This window comes from Semicossyphus pulcher, unplaced genomic scaffold (assembly GCF_022749685.1).
Source record: "Semicossyphus pulcher isolate SPU_LCO1_2020_fin unplaced genomic scaffold, fSemPul1.0.p SCAF_9, whole genome shotgun sequence".
Lineage (NCBI taxonomy): Eukaryota > Metazoa > Chordata > Actinopteri > Labriformes > Labridae > Semicossyphus > Semicossyphus pulcher.
Window position 1 is genome coordinate 22,385,097 of NW_027211770.1, and position 14,475 is coordinate 22,399,571.

General features: G+C 41.3%; 2 protein-coding genes across 6 annotated transcripts in view; both read left to right on the forward strand.

Moving 5' to 3' along the window:
* Positions 1-9,918, forward strand: part of arhgef1 (Rho guanine nucleotide exchange factor (GEF) 1) — a 48,388-nt gene extending 38,470 nt beyond the window's left edge. For all 5 annotated transcript variants that reach the window (XM_069655590.1, XM_069655587.1, XM_069655591.1 and 2 more), the window contains 12 exons: positions 1,183-1,283; positions 1,464-1,538; positions 1,641-1,716; positions 3,237-3,404; positions 3,490-3,577; positions 3,665-3,769; positions 3,878-3,930; positions 4,034-4,177; positions 4,274-4,399; positions 4,611-4,795; positions 5,276-5,380; positions 6,827-9,918. In XM_069655590.1, the coding sequence (XP_069511691.1) occupies positions 1,183-1,283; positions 1,464-1,538; positions 1,641-1,716; positions 3,237-3,404; positions 3,490-3,577; positions 3,665-3,769; positions 3,878-3,930; positions 4,034-4,177; positions 4,274-4,399; positions 4,611-4,795; positions 5,276-5,350 (1,196 nt within the window). In that variant the 3' untranslated portion in view covers positions 5,351-5,380; positions 6,827-9,918. The remainder of the gene's footprint in view (positions 1-1,182; positions 1,284-1,463; positions 1,539-1,640; positions 1,717-3,236; positions 3,405-3,489; positions 3,578-3,664; positions 3,770-3,877; positions 3,931-4,033; positions 4,178-4,273; positions 4,400-4,610; positions 4,796-5,275; positions 5,381-6,826) is intronic.
* Positions 9,919-11,530: 1,612 nt separating this feature from the next.
* Positions 11,531-14,255, forward strand: cd79a (CD79a molecule, immunoglobulin-associated alpha). The gene is made up of 5 exons (XM_069656744.1): positions 11,531-11,652; positions 12,104-12,421; positions 13,106-13,221; positions 13,458-13,520; positions 13,714-14,255. The coding sequence occupies exons 1-5, from the start codon at positions 11,613-11,615 to the stop codon at positions 13,837-13,839; spliced, it is 663 nt and encodes a 220-aa protein (XP_069512845.1). The 5' UTR covers positions 11,531-11,612; the 3' UTR covers positions 13,840-14,255.
* Positions 14,256-14,475: the final 220 nt, after the last annotated feature.

The window sequence follows — 14,475 nt, forward strand, 5'->3', positions numbered from 1 at the left end:
CCCCCGCTGATTCTTATAATAAATACATTTTGCCAAGGTTACCTTACAAATGCATTCAATGCAATGAACTGAAAAGGCAGAGAGGAAATGATTGCACAGTTGGAACAATGTAAAGGTTTATGTAGTTAAAGTAATACGTGTTCCAACTAACGCCATGAATGGCTTCATAGAGCAGGTTATGAAAGCTTATTGTGTAATCTGTAGCCCTCAGCTCCCAGTTATAATTAAAATGATACTACATCATTTTCAAACCTGGGCCCTATGTGTTCATGTTTTGGTGTCAAAATGACGAGAGATGGACCTTTTGTTAAAGAGTCCTTTGTTTGACCAGAAACAGCTGTTATATAGCTCTCTTTATAGGCACCAGACTCAACAAAAATAGTAATTTACCTCGCACAACATGGGAGTTGCTGGTGGTTCACCGCTGTCTCGATCGGTTAGTTAGTTTGTGTTATTGTGTGGTGTTTTAAAGGGTCAGTTTGGTTCCGAATTAACGTGTGTTACGACGCGTAATGAGGCAGCGGTAGACCAGCAGGTCTCGTGTTCTGCGAGGTAAAGATACTTTTTTTGTTAAAGGAGTCTGGTGACAATGAAGAGAGCGATCTCGAGGTTGTTTCTGGTTCAACAAAAAACTTCGGCACAGTTGTTTGACTTTGATCTGATTGGCCTGTTTTTGATGCGATGCATTTGGTTGGTGTCTGGTCCAAGGCAAATTACTGACTTTGAAAAATACTCAAAAGTACAAGTACAAGAAAAAGCTACTCTATTACACTACTGTGAGTACTTGTAGTTTGTTACTTCCACCTCTGACTGTCACAGATATTAAAGGGATATAAACCACTGTATAAATGATATCGTCGTGTATTCTATTTCATGCTGTATATGATCATGCTGCCCTGTTTCAGATATATCAGTGTGTTATGAACAACAGAGGAAACAGATTTAATGAAGGTTGTTGAAGTAACATAATGAAAGTAAATAAAATGTGTCACTCTGTATCTGAACACGGGATAACTATAGATAATATTTGCCCACTCGCCTCAAACACACCAACTAAACACTTAAACGATCGATAACTGTCCGTCCCACATTCTTGTGTACGCTCTTGATTTATGGCTTTTGTTTGGACGCGGCTGTGAAAGCTGTATTTTCCTCAACTCTGTGTTTTCCGTCTCTCCTCAGAGGACTCGACAGAGAAGGAGAGGATCCAGCAGAGCGCAGATTGCTGCAGAAAGATCCTCAACCATGTCAACGAGGAGGTCAAAGTGATGGAGAACCTATTGGTGAGAAACACACAATCCATCACTGGGCGCACTGTTATGTGCTGATTGAGCACCAATTGGAGTCTAGTAAATTCATTTTGAGGCCTCTGAAGGTCTCGGCTTGTTAGACTGCTTCTGCTCCAGAGCTGTGCTTTCTGTCCTCCGTCTGACCCCCTCACCTCTCTCTTTGTCTGGGCCCAGACTCTGAAGGACTACCAGCGTAGATTGGACACATCGGGGCTCAAACCCAGTAACGATCTGTACACCGAATATAAGGTGAAGACCTTTCAGTGAAGTTTGTTTGCACACACTGTTGCACGTTCGCTGACATTTATGCTGCAAGAAATGTTCTCACTGTTCTCCCTCTGTCTTTTCTAGAACGTCGACCTGACCCAGAAGAAGATGCTTTATGAAGGCCCTCTGACCTGGAAACTCACAAAGGAAAAGGCAATAGGTAAATATGTTTAAATGTTGCATTAAAAAGTGCATTAAAATAAAACTAACTATATAAATTATAGTTGTTTGATAAAGTCGATTTTGCATTTTTCTGACTCCCACAGGCGAAAAAACCCCACATGATTAATTTTAGGATATTGAGAAAATTGTATCAGTGTTTTCTGTTTTCATTTCCCTTTTTCTAAGATAACAGTTTGCTATAAATGGAAACCCAGCTGCAGTGCATGGGCTTTTTTTCAGATGTCATTGGCCCATTAACTTCTGTTTTTGAAATCCCTTTTCATTCATTCATGTAACAGAAGTTTAAAGCTGCTGTGAGGAGTTTTTCGCTGCTTATGAAACAGACTGAAATTAATTCTGATTACTCTTTATGACCTTCTAAAGCAAACCAGAACATCAGCGACAAGATTGATTATTTCTCTGTGGTTATTTTTAATGCCTGAAAGCGATTAACTGCACGCTGCCTTTGTTGACATTTTCCAGAAAATTGAGTGATACATGTGACTGTTAAAGAAAGCAGAGACTTTTTGTTAAAAACCACCACTTCAGCATGTACAGGACAAAATCAGCAAAGAGATAAGAGTGACGGCTTTGTCCACAGGGGGCGCCAAAATCACCATAAAGTTCCTCACAGCAGCTCTCAACTTTAGTGGGAAACTATGCAGTGTTTCAACACCTGGATAAACAGATACACACATTTAATAGACAGGAAGAACACCTACTGTTATTCACATGACAATCAAAGCCACTTCATTAGGTACACCTGAAAAATCTAATGCAGTTCAATACAGCAGCACTGCCATGGTTTCTGCTTTTATGAAGTTTAGTTTTTGTTGACTTTTGTTTTGTTGAGAGTCAGAAGTGTGTAAATTCAATGATGTTTATTACTGAGGCTATAGTTAAAGGTGGTGTTGGACTGAACTAAACTATATTGAGATGTGTCTCTAATTTTTTGTCCTCCCTGTTTACATACATGAGGGAGTATTAGAGTATTAGAAACATCTCTGAATATAATGCAGCTCAGCACAGCCCCGCCACTAATTATGACCTTGACGCTGAAATATCATTGAATTAACACCTCTATGACAGCTTAGAAAAAAGTCTGTACATTACAGGCAACATGAAAGCAAATCTTACAGCTGAGCTGGTGTATTGATTACATCAGATTTTGCAGGTGTACCTAATAAAGTGGCCGGTGAGTGTATGCAAATACAGTCTAAAGTAAAGAAGCTATACCTGGGGTGCTGGTTTAGCCCAGTTGGTAGAGTAGGCGCCGGAGGCTACAGCTACTGATCGCAGGTTCGAATCTCGGCCTGCTGATTATTAGTGCATGTCATCCCCACTCTCTACTCCCCATGTTTTCTTTTCAGCTGTCCTTTCCAATAAAGGCAAAAGCCTAAAAAAGAAGCTATACCCATAAAAAAATTCCCATAAGGGGAACTAATACCTGAGCAATGTTTAATCCCTGTCCTTTATCTTTTCCGCTCCACCATCCCGTTCCTTCTCTCTGTCTCTCAGACGTGCAGTGCGTGCTGCTCGGGGACCTGCTGGTGCTGCTGCAGAAGCAGGACGACAAGATGGTCCTGAAATGCCAAAACAAGAGCAACATCGCCGTTCAGGAGGGCAGGCAAATGCTGAGCCCCATCATCAAGCTGGACTCAGTCTTCCTACGGGAGGTGGCCACAGGTTAGCCACGCACAGTAGTCTCTCAGATAAATACTTCCATTGTGAGATCAATATTGTTCAACCTTGTTTTTTCCTCCTCTGTCAGATCGGAAGGCCTTTTATGTCATATTTACCTGGGACAGCGGCGCTCAGATCTATGAACTGGTGGCTCAGTCTCTTGGAGAGAGGAAAATGTAAGTGTCAGACAGAAAGATAAATCCTGTTTGTTTAGGAAGGTTAATGATAGGATGAATTGTAACCTGGTTTGTGTGTGTTTGCAGCTGGACTGAGGTGATCAAAACAGCCGTGGATGATCTGAAGAAGAGCGGAGCACCCATGAGGATGACGCTGCCTCCTGGAAGCGGAGGAGCTCCATTCAGTCCCACGTATGTGTGTGCTTACTCGTCTGTTAAAAGCGCATGGTATATTCATCGCCTGCCAAAGTTCACCCATCTCAAAATATCTCATTTCTTTTGTCATTTTCTTTCCGTCAGACTGACTGCCCCTTTGAGCCCGACGGAGAACGGAGCTTTGAAAAGCAGCAGTGGTGAGACCGCCGCGCTTCTCCAGCTGGACGCTTAGTCACTAGTACAGTTTTGTTATTGTTTCACATTTCTGAAAGCTTTAACCAAAGTCGTGTCTCTCTGTAGATCGAGAAAAGGACAGCTTGACGGATGACAAGTCTGTAGACCCTCGGCACAGGCTGATTGATTTCCTGTCGGACAAAGGCTTCGACCTGATCGGCCACTCCAACAGCGTTCAGGAGAAGGTGGCCAACAGCGCTCTGGATGAAGGTACATGAGGGTTTTTCTCGTGCCTCTATAGATGATTTTTATATCATCTTATTTCCTGCCTTTCATGGCAACCACTCAACGTGTCTTCTGTCTTAGTCATGTTGCTGAAAAGGCTGCTGATCGGCAGCATCAGCCTATCAGAGGACTCACAGCCTGATGAGGAAAACGGAGAGGACCAATCAGAGTGGACCAGTCTAGAAACGGATAGCTTTCAGTCAACAGGTAGGAGTTAAAGGAGATTGACATTTATGTATAGTACAGTTGTTAAATTCCTTAGAGAGGGGCAAATGATAAGATTGATACACATCTGTAAGCTAAATATGAAGCTAACGCTAACAGTTAGCTCAGCAGAATGACTAGAAGCAGCCATTAGATCAATGTTTGTGTAATCGATAAATCATAACACGTCTAAATTACCTCTCTCCGCCTGCAGAAGACAACCAGAAACCAGACCGAGGAGCGGAGGAGGAGAATGATAACTCCTGTGTGAAAGAAGGTGCAGGGATGAAAGGAGAGGAGGAGAGGAGCTTCAGCGCGCCCCTGGTTCTGTCCCAAGAGATGATTGAGAAAGTGTGCAGGAGGCTCCGCAGTCTGCAGGAACACCTAAAGAGACTACAGGTGAGGAGAGGCGAACAGAGAGATAGATGAGAATATAGAGGGAAGCTGTGAGCAGGGAGCAGATAGTATGACAGGGGGAGGTAAAGATGAGAGACATAACAAAAGATGGGAGCCGACTGGAAAGGGACACACAGTCCAACATCGAGGATTTCACTGAGGATAACTTAAGTAAGGAGCGAGCTGTGGAATAGTTTGGACAAATGGGGCCAAAATGGCACAAAAGAGAAACTAGAGAATAGAAAACCATTTAACCACTGCTGTTATTGCTTGGCTCAAAATTGCCTTGTGAAATTGGACTTCTCTGAAAATGGCTATTATGTCCAGCACTTGCAATGGGATGTGTCAGAGACGCAGCGAGGGAGACTAAGAGAGGATGTTAAGAGGAGGAGGTTGTGTGTGCGTGTGTGTGTGTGAGGGGAGGTTGGGGATGAAAGTGTGTGTCCTCGGTTCCTAAGGTGATATTGATTTTGTGTGTTGCAGACTGTCGAGGAGGAGCACCACAGACTGCAGGAGGCCCTTTCCAAGTTTTCACTGGAGGGGGGAAACTTCCAGTAAGACACCATCACGCCACCTGCTGGCCACTAGGTGAGATCACTGAACATGATATTTAAAGTGACGCTCAGGTGAAATTTAAGTACAGGTATCCGGTTCAGCAACATCCATTATAAAGTGAGGAGTGGAGAGACTGGAGATGTTTTAAAAATAAATTGGATTTCAAGATCCTGTATTAATCCAGCAACTCAAAGATTTTAAAGTGATTATTAGGCTTTTCATTGTAATAATTATAATATAGGAATTAACCTGATATAAAAAACATTTTTCAAAGCAAAAAGTTAAAGTGCTTAAGTTGTAAAATCAGCACTACTAGTGTTAGTGTTAGTGTTAATTGCTCTGTAAATATCGAGATAAATGCATTAAACCTACTTAAAATAATGTTTAGTTTACTTGATAGCATACACTGTATAAAAAAATGGACGACATGACAGCTCCCTAAAAGTGAAGCCAAACCCTCTCTATCGCCCCCTGCTGACTGGCTGCAGTATAGGTCATAAAGCCCGCCTCCTCCATGTTAACAGATGGGACATGAGTCAAACTATAAAATCAAAATACACACAAAACATGGTTTCTGTCATTATAGTTAGTCCTTATCATGCTGATTTACGTCCAAGTGTTCATTTTTCTGACAAGTTTAATTTTAATTAGTAATTTGATGCTGTGAAAAAGGATGATTGACAGCTCTGTCGACAACTCCGGCTCCTGCAGCCGATCTGTTCCGGATTAGCAGAGTAGAGGAGGAACGGCGAGAGGAGACGTAACTAAAACAATCACTACAGCCATTGAAGTTTCCATACCTGTGAACGTCTGCTTCAGACCAACACAAGAAGCTGCTCTGCTGTTAAATACTCAGACGTGCGGGATCTTTGCTGTTTGTTTCGATAATTTAAGTGTGTGTTTTGGTTAGCGGCAGCTCCATTGGCCGATCTCTACTGCGTAGCTCTGGCTTCAAATGACGTCAACAGCGCAAGATGACAGCGCCACTATTTTGGCTTCAATTTTGTACAATGAGAGCAGATGGAGATGCGTCATCCATCCAGCGTTTGTGCCATTTAAGAGACTGTTATCTGTAAAATATAAATATATGTATAGAGTCATTTTTCTTCCCCAAAACAATTTCAAATCGGTGGAAGCAGTCCTTCTGTCAGGCTGAATATGACCCACACAAGCTCCATTAACACGACAGGGCAGCTTGTAGGTAGCCTGCGAGGCGAAACACAGGGCAGAAAGGTCTGTAATTCACTGCTGCAGCGGTAAGAAGAGAAGGCAACCCTGATGACCAAATATAAAATTTTAAGAACTTTTCTATCGTTCTAAAGTCAGAAGACACAGTTTATAGAGAATCTAACTGAAACTGTAAAAGAGAGAGACAAAGCAGAGGGCTCCTGTCCTATCTGCAGTGTAAACTACACCCTTACTCATCAACAGCCCTGATGTTATTGTCCCTCATTCCAACTTATCTTTTCATCTTTCCAGATTTTGCCTGGTGCTGCTTTGGAGTGCAAGAGTTCCTTTCAGAGGCTCGCCTGGAAATTCCTAAACCCTCACACCTGGACCTTTTTGCTGCCTTCGGGGGGCTTTATGCACAGTGCAGTGGTTCAGTGATGGAACTAGGAGGTGTGTGCATGTGTATGTGCGTCTGTTTGCGTGCGTGCTTGGTAGAGAGGTATACATAAAGCAAGACATCCTACTTTCCGGTGGGAGGTTGTTTTTTGCGGAGAGGTGCCAGAAAAAAACAAAAACAAAGCAATACTTTGCTGTGAGAGAGATGCTGCCTAACAAAGTGTAATGATTGTGATCTGCCGTAACACACATATGCACACCAGAGACATGCACGCTAGAAACTAATTTACATTATTGCCAAAAGCAAATGTACAATAAAGGAGAAATCCTGTGTTAGATATAACCAGGTGGAGCCTTTAGGGGCCAATGTAGCGTTTGAAGATGTAATGAAATACTACTGCTGATTTAAAGTGTTATTTCTAGTCGATGCCAAAGTACCACAGAGATGCACTTTGCTCCAACCAAACACGTTGAACCCACACTGTTTCTTCAACATTTATTATGTTTGCTCTCTAGTCAGTACAATTTTTGTAAAGATGGGCTTCATGTAGGCAGCCCTCAATATTTAGAAGATTGCATTCAACGGAGTGTGTGTATGTGTGTTACAAAGTTTTTAACTGCTTGTTTGGAGGGTTCTTATTGTTATTAGGTCACATAAAAACAGTTATAAATAGTGGCACTATAGGTAATCAATGCTGTTAATAATGGAGACTTGTTTGTATTTACTGCTTTTATTTATTCCTCTGAGTTCTGCTGGGTCAGGGTGTTGCCTCACCTGGGTGAAACTGTTACAGCACTGGGCCTTAAAAAGATAAAAAGCAAAGTGTTAGAGGGAAAACATGCGATGGTTAATGTAGAATGTGTGAAAGATCAAAGTCGAGAGTGACGATGAAGAGGGAGTTCAGAGAGAGAGAGTTTGGAGATATGTTGAGAACATGAGATTAGGATTTGCACTCACTGTACTGAAGAAAATGTATACACACACACATAAACACATACACACACACACACACGTTCATACACTGAGAGCCCAGTGCCACAAAGTGTTCAAAGGTTGCGCAGTGACAGGTTCACAGCTCCTGATCCAAACCACAGACTTCAGACGGGGTTATAAATTGTATTATATGACGTTAGAGTCACATGTTATTAGTAAAAGATTCTTTTCTTTCCTGGTAGCAGAATTTGTATCAAAATTGAGCTCTGTTTGTATTTTATTCAGCAGTTGATTGTACTTATAATTATGATATGTAATTTCTGAGTAGCGGCATAACTGTGGCTGTGCACACAGGACCAAAGACGAAACAAAGCACCGTTAGATCCTCATACCAGCTGTTATTTTCTTCAAGGCATGCTTCATCTGTAAAGAGTCTCAATGCTGCAAAAAGCATCAAACTCAAACATGTAATTAAGTCAAGGGATTTTAAAAGTGGATAAAAGAATAATGCATTGGTTGTCAATAAAAAAATACCTGCTGTTCACCTCTTTGGTAAATGTTCAAAGTAAAAACAGAGATTGTCAGACCGCCCGAGCTTAATGACCAATCCCAAACCGAATCTGTAGATCTGCGATTTCTTGCTTGCTTTTTACTGACTTTCATGAAGCAAAAAAAATATGAACAAGTTGTCTGTTTTTGATCAATAAGTGTAAATAAAAGTCAGAACGGACGGACTGTTCTGGCCTGCATAGAGGACTTATAACACGGCCGGTGCTAAATTAAACACACGGGAGCCGTTCCAGCAGCAGAAGAGGACGAGGCTGGAAGCCGGTGGAGCCAGATGAGGATACAGAGGAAACGCTGAAAGGAAAACTGCAGTCTCATTCCACTGTTCCTCTCAGCTGAGCTGTAATCACTTCCTTATATGTATTCTCATCGTTGTTGCCACAACAACAAACGCCCCCTCTGACCCTACTGAACCTCAGTATGAAATTATGCAAATAATGCTTCCATTATTCATTTGAGTGTCATGAGTTGCTAAATTATATAAGTTTGTGTTTGCTGCCGTGTCTCGCCAAGTCTTTCTCTTAGAAAATGTAAATAGATGTGAGCTTGAAGGAAAACAAATTGAAGAAAAAGCATGATTAAGCCCCCTTATTTGTTTTTACAAAGCTTGTAGCTACATACACATGTTGATAACGCCCTCACGTGATGATCGCATGATCACCTCTTCCTGCTGCACAGTTTTACCTTTTGTTGTGTATTTCATTTGATTTACTTTACCGGGTCAGGGAGGTTTTTGTTACTGTTTTCAAACAAGCTTTTGTAATTATGAACTATGCATTTTGCCATTATGGCGAGAGAGACGGGATGTGTCTGTTATATTGTCTATGCACACATGAAATTATGCAAGTTTTGTTAAAGCGGTATATATTTTGGTAAGCACGCTCTGTACTGCGGCTAACCGGCGCACCAGTGGGATACATTTAAAGAGATGCTCTAATACCAGGATTTTTAACCTTCACACACACCAGCTAACAGTCACACATCGCCTAAACAACTACTACAGGCACGTCTTACTCTCTCCTCCAGATGCTTCTCCTCATGCATTCTACATACACCCAGATGTATAGGAATGTATTTATAGTTGTGCGAGTTGTGCCTTGTTCCGACGATCAAGTTGTTTTCTGCATAAAGGGCTCCCGAGTCTGCAAACACAATCACTGTTGTTTTGGTCGCGCTTGTCTTTCATGGAGGACTCGGAAAGGACTGACCTTTGAGTATGAGAGACGAACGACCAGATCACGAAGAGGCATTCTGTTTCTGTGTCCATTTCCATTAGGGCTCGAGCCCTCCACCACCTCAGCCAGCCAGTTCCCATGTATAGAAGAGACACTGCTACGTTTGCCATTTTGTCTATCTATAAACAATGAATATGCAAGAACTATACTGTGTATTTGGCTTTTGATTTGTATTGTGTAAGAGGCTCTTTAATGATGTATACTTCAGGAAAATTGTGGTACGTTCTGTTTTTTAATTCTTCATTTTTTAAATAAATTGGGGAAATAAAGTTCTGTTTTGTCATTTTCTATAGTAATAAACATTTAACATAAGATAAGATATACTTTATCACACACTACATTGATCTCCCATTGGGGGGAAATTTAGTTGTAACAACAGCTAAAAAAACATTTATAAACACAAACAACAAAAGCAATGATAAGAAATACAGAAGTAATAATAAAAATAACTAATATTTATTCATTATTTACACACTTTTACTTATATATGTAACTAGAATTACCGCCTTGCGGTTGTATGCCACCGCCAGCTAGCTGTCTGTGTAGACTCGAGATGTTGGAGCTATTAAACAAAAGGTATTAAGTGTATGTTTTAGTGAATAGAAGTTGATACTATAGCAACATGTACGATTCCAGTGAATAGTTTCCAGTGAGAAATATGTCCTCACTTAGAGACTATTCTTCCAGAGGAGGAGAGAGTACTGATTATTAATTAATTTGCGTATACGTTCTTGAGTTATGGCGACAAACGTGTTTTGTGAGCTCACAGTGACCTTGACCTTTGACCTTTGACCAACAAAATGTAATCAGTTCATCTTTTAGTCCAAGTTCACAATTGTGCCAAATTTGAAGAAATCCCGTCAAGGCGTTTCTGAGATATCGTATTCACAAGGATGGGACAGACAGACAGATGGACAACCCGAAAACATAACGCCTCCGGCCACGGCTGTCGCACACGCGCGGGGGCATAAAAATTATTGCACATAAAAAACATGTGCATACATACACGTACTTATACATATTTACACATACATAGATACAAATACATAGGTAGTGATGAGGAGGGGATACTGACAGAATTCAGATCACATAGTTGTTATAAAGTGGTGACATCAAGTCTTGCTGCAGATGGGAGGAATGATCTGCAGTAGCGCTCCCTCTTGCAGGGCGGGTGTCTCAGTCTGCTGCTGAAGGAGCTGCTTAAAGTCCCCACAGTCCCATGCAGGGGGTGAGAGGAGTTCTCCATGATCGATGCCAATTTTGATAACATCCTCCTCTCACCCACCTCCTCTATGGAGACCAGAGAACAGTCCAGGACAGAACCGGCCCTCCTGACCAGTTGGTTTGAGTCTCTTCCTGCCCCTCTCTGTGCTCCCTCCTCCCCAGCAGACCGCTGCACAGAAGAGTGCAGACGCCACCACGGTGTCATAAAAGATCTGTGCACACTCCAAAGGACTTCAGTCTCCTCAGCAGGTGCATAACTTGGGCCCTTCTTGTACAGGACTCATGTGTTGTGTGACAGTTCCTGTTTCTTGTTGAGGTGAACACCCAGGTACTTGTAAGTTTCCACCCTCTCGATGTCCAATCCCTGGATGTTCATGAGGATGTTCAAATAACATGTGAGGTAACCGTTTTGAGTTAAAGCTTGATTCGACTGTTAATTTCATAAACCTGATTCCTTTTAAATATATAGCGTTACAAGAAAAGTATGGCTCTGTGTTCCTGGAAAAGCCTGAATGTTCCTCATGAAGACAGAAACACGCAGTTCTCGCTATACCTTTAATGCAAATGTGGGATTGTCCAAAGTCAGTGAAGCGTGAATCCTGACTGACAGAACAGCAAGAAACCAGCCTGTTAGAGCAGAAACAGCCGAGCCTGAGACCAGCGTTGTGTGAAGAATTTGATCTGCATTTATATTATTTCAGACTTTTTTTAACTTCTGGATTTAACATTTGGAAACACGATGGGGACTGTTGCAAACTTACTCGTCTGCAGCTTTGTTGGTGAGTCAGTTTATTTTACTGTACAACACTATGTGAAATACTTATGAGTATACTATTTAACGGTTAATGTTTGTGTGGATCGAATATCATTAAGGTTTTGTGGAAAATAGGCATTTGTACATGTTCTTGAATTAAGTTAAATACAAATACATACTCTATCAATTTAAGTATTTTTTAACATTGAGTTCTGCTTCAGTGAACCACATCTCCTGTCAGAGCAGGTGGCAATGTTATCGTGTTAGATTGTGGGTTCATTCATGGGTGGTTATTTATGGTGTACGTTAACAGCTCCTTTTATATTTTTGTTGTTCAATCTTTGTATGTCCAGTGTAAATAAAGTTTTTTATGTTATGTTAAATGCAGTCTGGATGAAATTATGCTGGGTTAAAATCATAAATAAAAAATGCACATAGCAAAATGTTTGGTTTAATAATTACTGCTTCCTCCACAGTGGCCATGGCTCAGGCAGAGGTGACCTTAGAGGCGGACGTGCCATTTTTAAAGGTGCAGCACAAAAAAAGAACTGAACTGGAGTGCTGCTTCACCAGCAATGTGCCAGAGACTGTCACTTGGGTCAGACATGTTCAAGAAGGCAAGAAAATCAAAGGTCCAAATGAGGTGAATCTTACACAACATATAACTACAGGAAAAAAAGAGTCTTGTAACACCCTGAAGTTCAGGCCAGCCCAGCTGAACGACTCTGGCTTCTACCAGTGCCTGCTGAAGGGCAGTAAGCTCTTCACGCATGGCACCTACCTGCACGTCTACAGTGAGTGCTTTTTTTGTGTGCGTGTGTGTGGCATGGGATGGGAGGAGACGTATCTGCAGTACAAACTAGTATCAAATGCTAGTGTGTGTGTTTAACAGACAGAGATGGAGTCAAGCGAGCCCTAAGCGCTGCTTACACCTCATAAGCCATAAATCTTGTTAACCGTCATCTTACTGAGAGCTGTGTGAGTGGCAGCAGCCTTACATGTGGCAGCTTTGATCATCTTTGTATCATCAGGATGGTTCCATTAAAGTCTGCTGCCCTTTCATTTCCTTTAAATAGCACTAAGATTGGATCAAGTTTCTATCAAGCTAATGTGCGGAGGCATTTGTCACATGCATCATAATCTCACTAGAAACAGACGACAGAAATGTAAAACAGCCATTTAGTCCTGTGGGGATAATGTGTGAGATAACCTGCATTAGTTTATAAGAACACCGTTACCCTTACCTAACAACACTAATTGTATTATATGTGTTAAACTATGCTCTTTAGTCTAAATAGTACAGTTATATAACAAAACTGTCAACCTTGTAATAAAAGACAGAGAAAGCTTGTTTAGTAATTATGTGGTTAGCCTGATTCTTTTTTTTGTTCACTCCAGCTTCTTTTAAACACACACTTTCACTTCCTACAAAATAATATGCAAATACCTGCTGTTTCCTTTGTTGCGTGTTTGCGCAGAACCACTGGAGAAGACAATAGACCTCAGCGAAAACACCAAAAACCAGATCCTGACAGCTGAGGGAGTGCTGCTGCTGCTGTGCGTGCTACTGCCTGCTTCCACCCTTCTCTTCCAGGTCAGAATGTCACCTTATTATGACTGAATGCACATTTACATACATACATCTGTCAGCCACATCTGACCCATGGGATTGATGTTGACGCAATGGTTAATTTCCAAAATGTCTCAATAGTGGCAATGCCTTATGGAACACGTCAACAAAAAAGTTATTTTTCATAGTGTTTCCTGTCTTTCTTTCATGGGAAGTTGCTCCATTTCAAAGCTTCAATAACTTATGTTTCCCCTTTACAGTCTAAGAGACTTACTGTACTGGAGCAGAAGAAAATGAGGAAGGAAGAGGAAAACATATATCAGGTAAACTTTATAAAATGAGTCACATCCTCTCTGAGTCAAAGACATGTCCTGGCAGGCATATTACGATTAAAAGTCACCTTGCTGAGAGAAGGGACAGTGACATGAATGAACATGTTGTGCAACTGTCATAAAATTCAATTCATTCAATCTGTGGGATTTCTTGATTTCCATCTTCCTTCTTTCACAAAAACAGGGGCTGAATCTGGACGATTGTTGTGCCACATATGATCAGATTGAGCGCTCCAACGCACACGGCCCGTATCAGGATGTGTGCAACATTATGGAGGAAGAGGAGGATATCCAGCTGGAGAAGCCTTAAAGGAAAGGGGAGAGGAAAGGAGGAAAGGGAGAGTGTTGAGTGTGTTTTAATAGCTGAAGTTTAAGTGTGATATTTTATTATCAGGTTTATTTTTCACAAAAAACATTGGAATTTGGAATTGTGTACATAGCATGCAGTTACATTTGTTTCACAGCTTTAGCTTTTTGAATTGAACTTCACTTTATTTTTTGACCTTGGAAACAGCAGTATTCAAAACAGTCCCACCTCATGGTTCGGGATTGTGTAAAAGAGAGACTCTTTTGTGTGTGTGATACATTCAGCTGTATGTTTTCAGGTTGGTTTGTTTAAAGATATATTTTGAATAAAAAATGAACCTCTTGCATTTCGACTTAATGGCATTATAACGTGGAATTGCTTGTGTGAACCTAAATAAAGTTGTGTAAGAAAACACAAATGCCTAAATAAATTCTCTAAAATACATAATGCCCCTCTCATCTGTTCTCAATTGACTAGGGCTCACATTTCCGTTGACAAACTGTAAAACATAAGCAACGGGCGGGTCCTTATCGATCTTTTGTGCCCTGATTGGCTACTGGATCGTGACGTATTTATTCGTCGTTTCCATTTTTGGACTGGGCGGGGCCTCGCTACTCGCTTGCAGGTATGTAGGAGAGA

Bases quoted from the DNA above. Each gene is read 5' to 3' on its own strand.
- cd79a (XM_069656744.1), top strand. From the start codon at position 11,613: ATGGGGACTGTTGCAAACTTACTCGTCTGCAGCTTTGTTG. The intron at 11,653-12,103 runs GTGAGTCAGTTT...CTTCCTCCACAG, and splicing joins ACTCGTCTGCAGCTTTGTTG to TGGCCATGGCTCAGGCAGAG. The intron at 13,521-13,713 runs GTAAACTTTATA...TCACAAAAACAG, and splicing joins AAGAGGAAAACATATATCAG to GGGCTGAATCTGGACGATTG.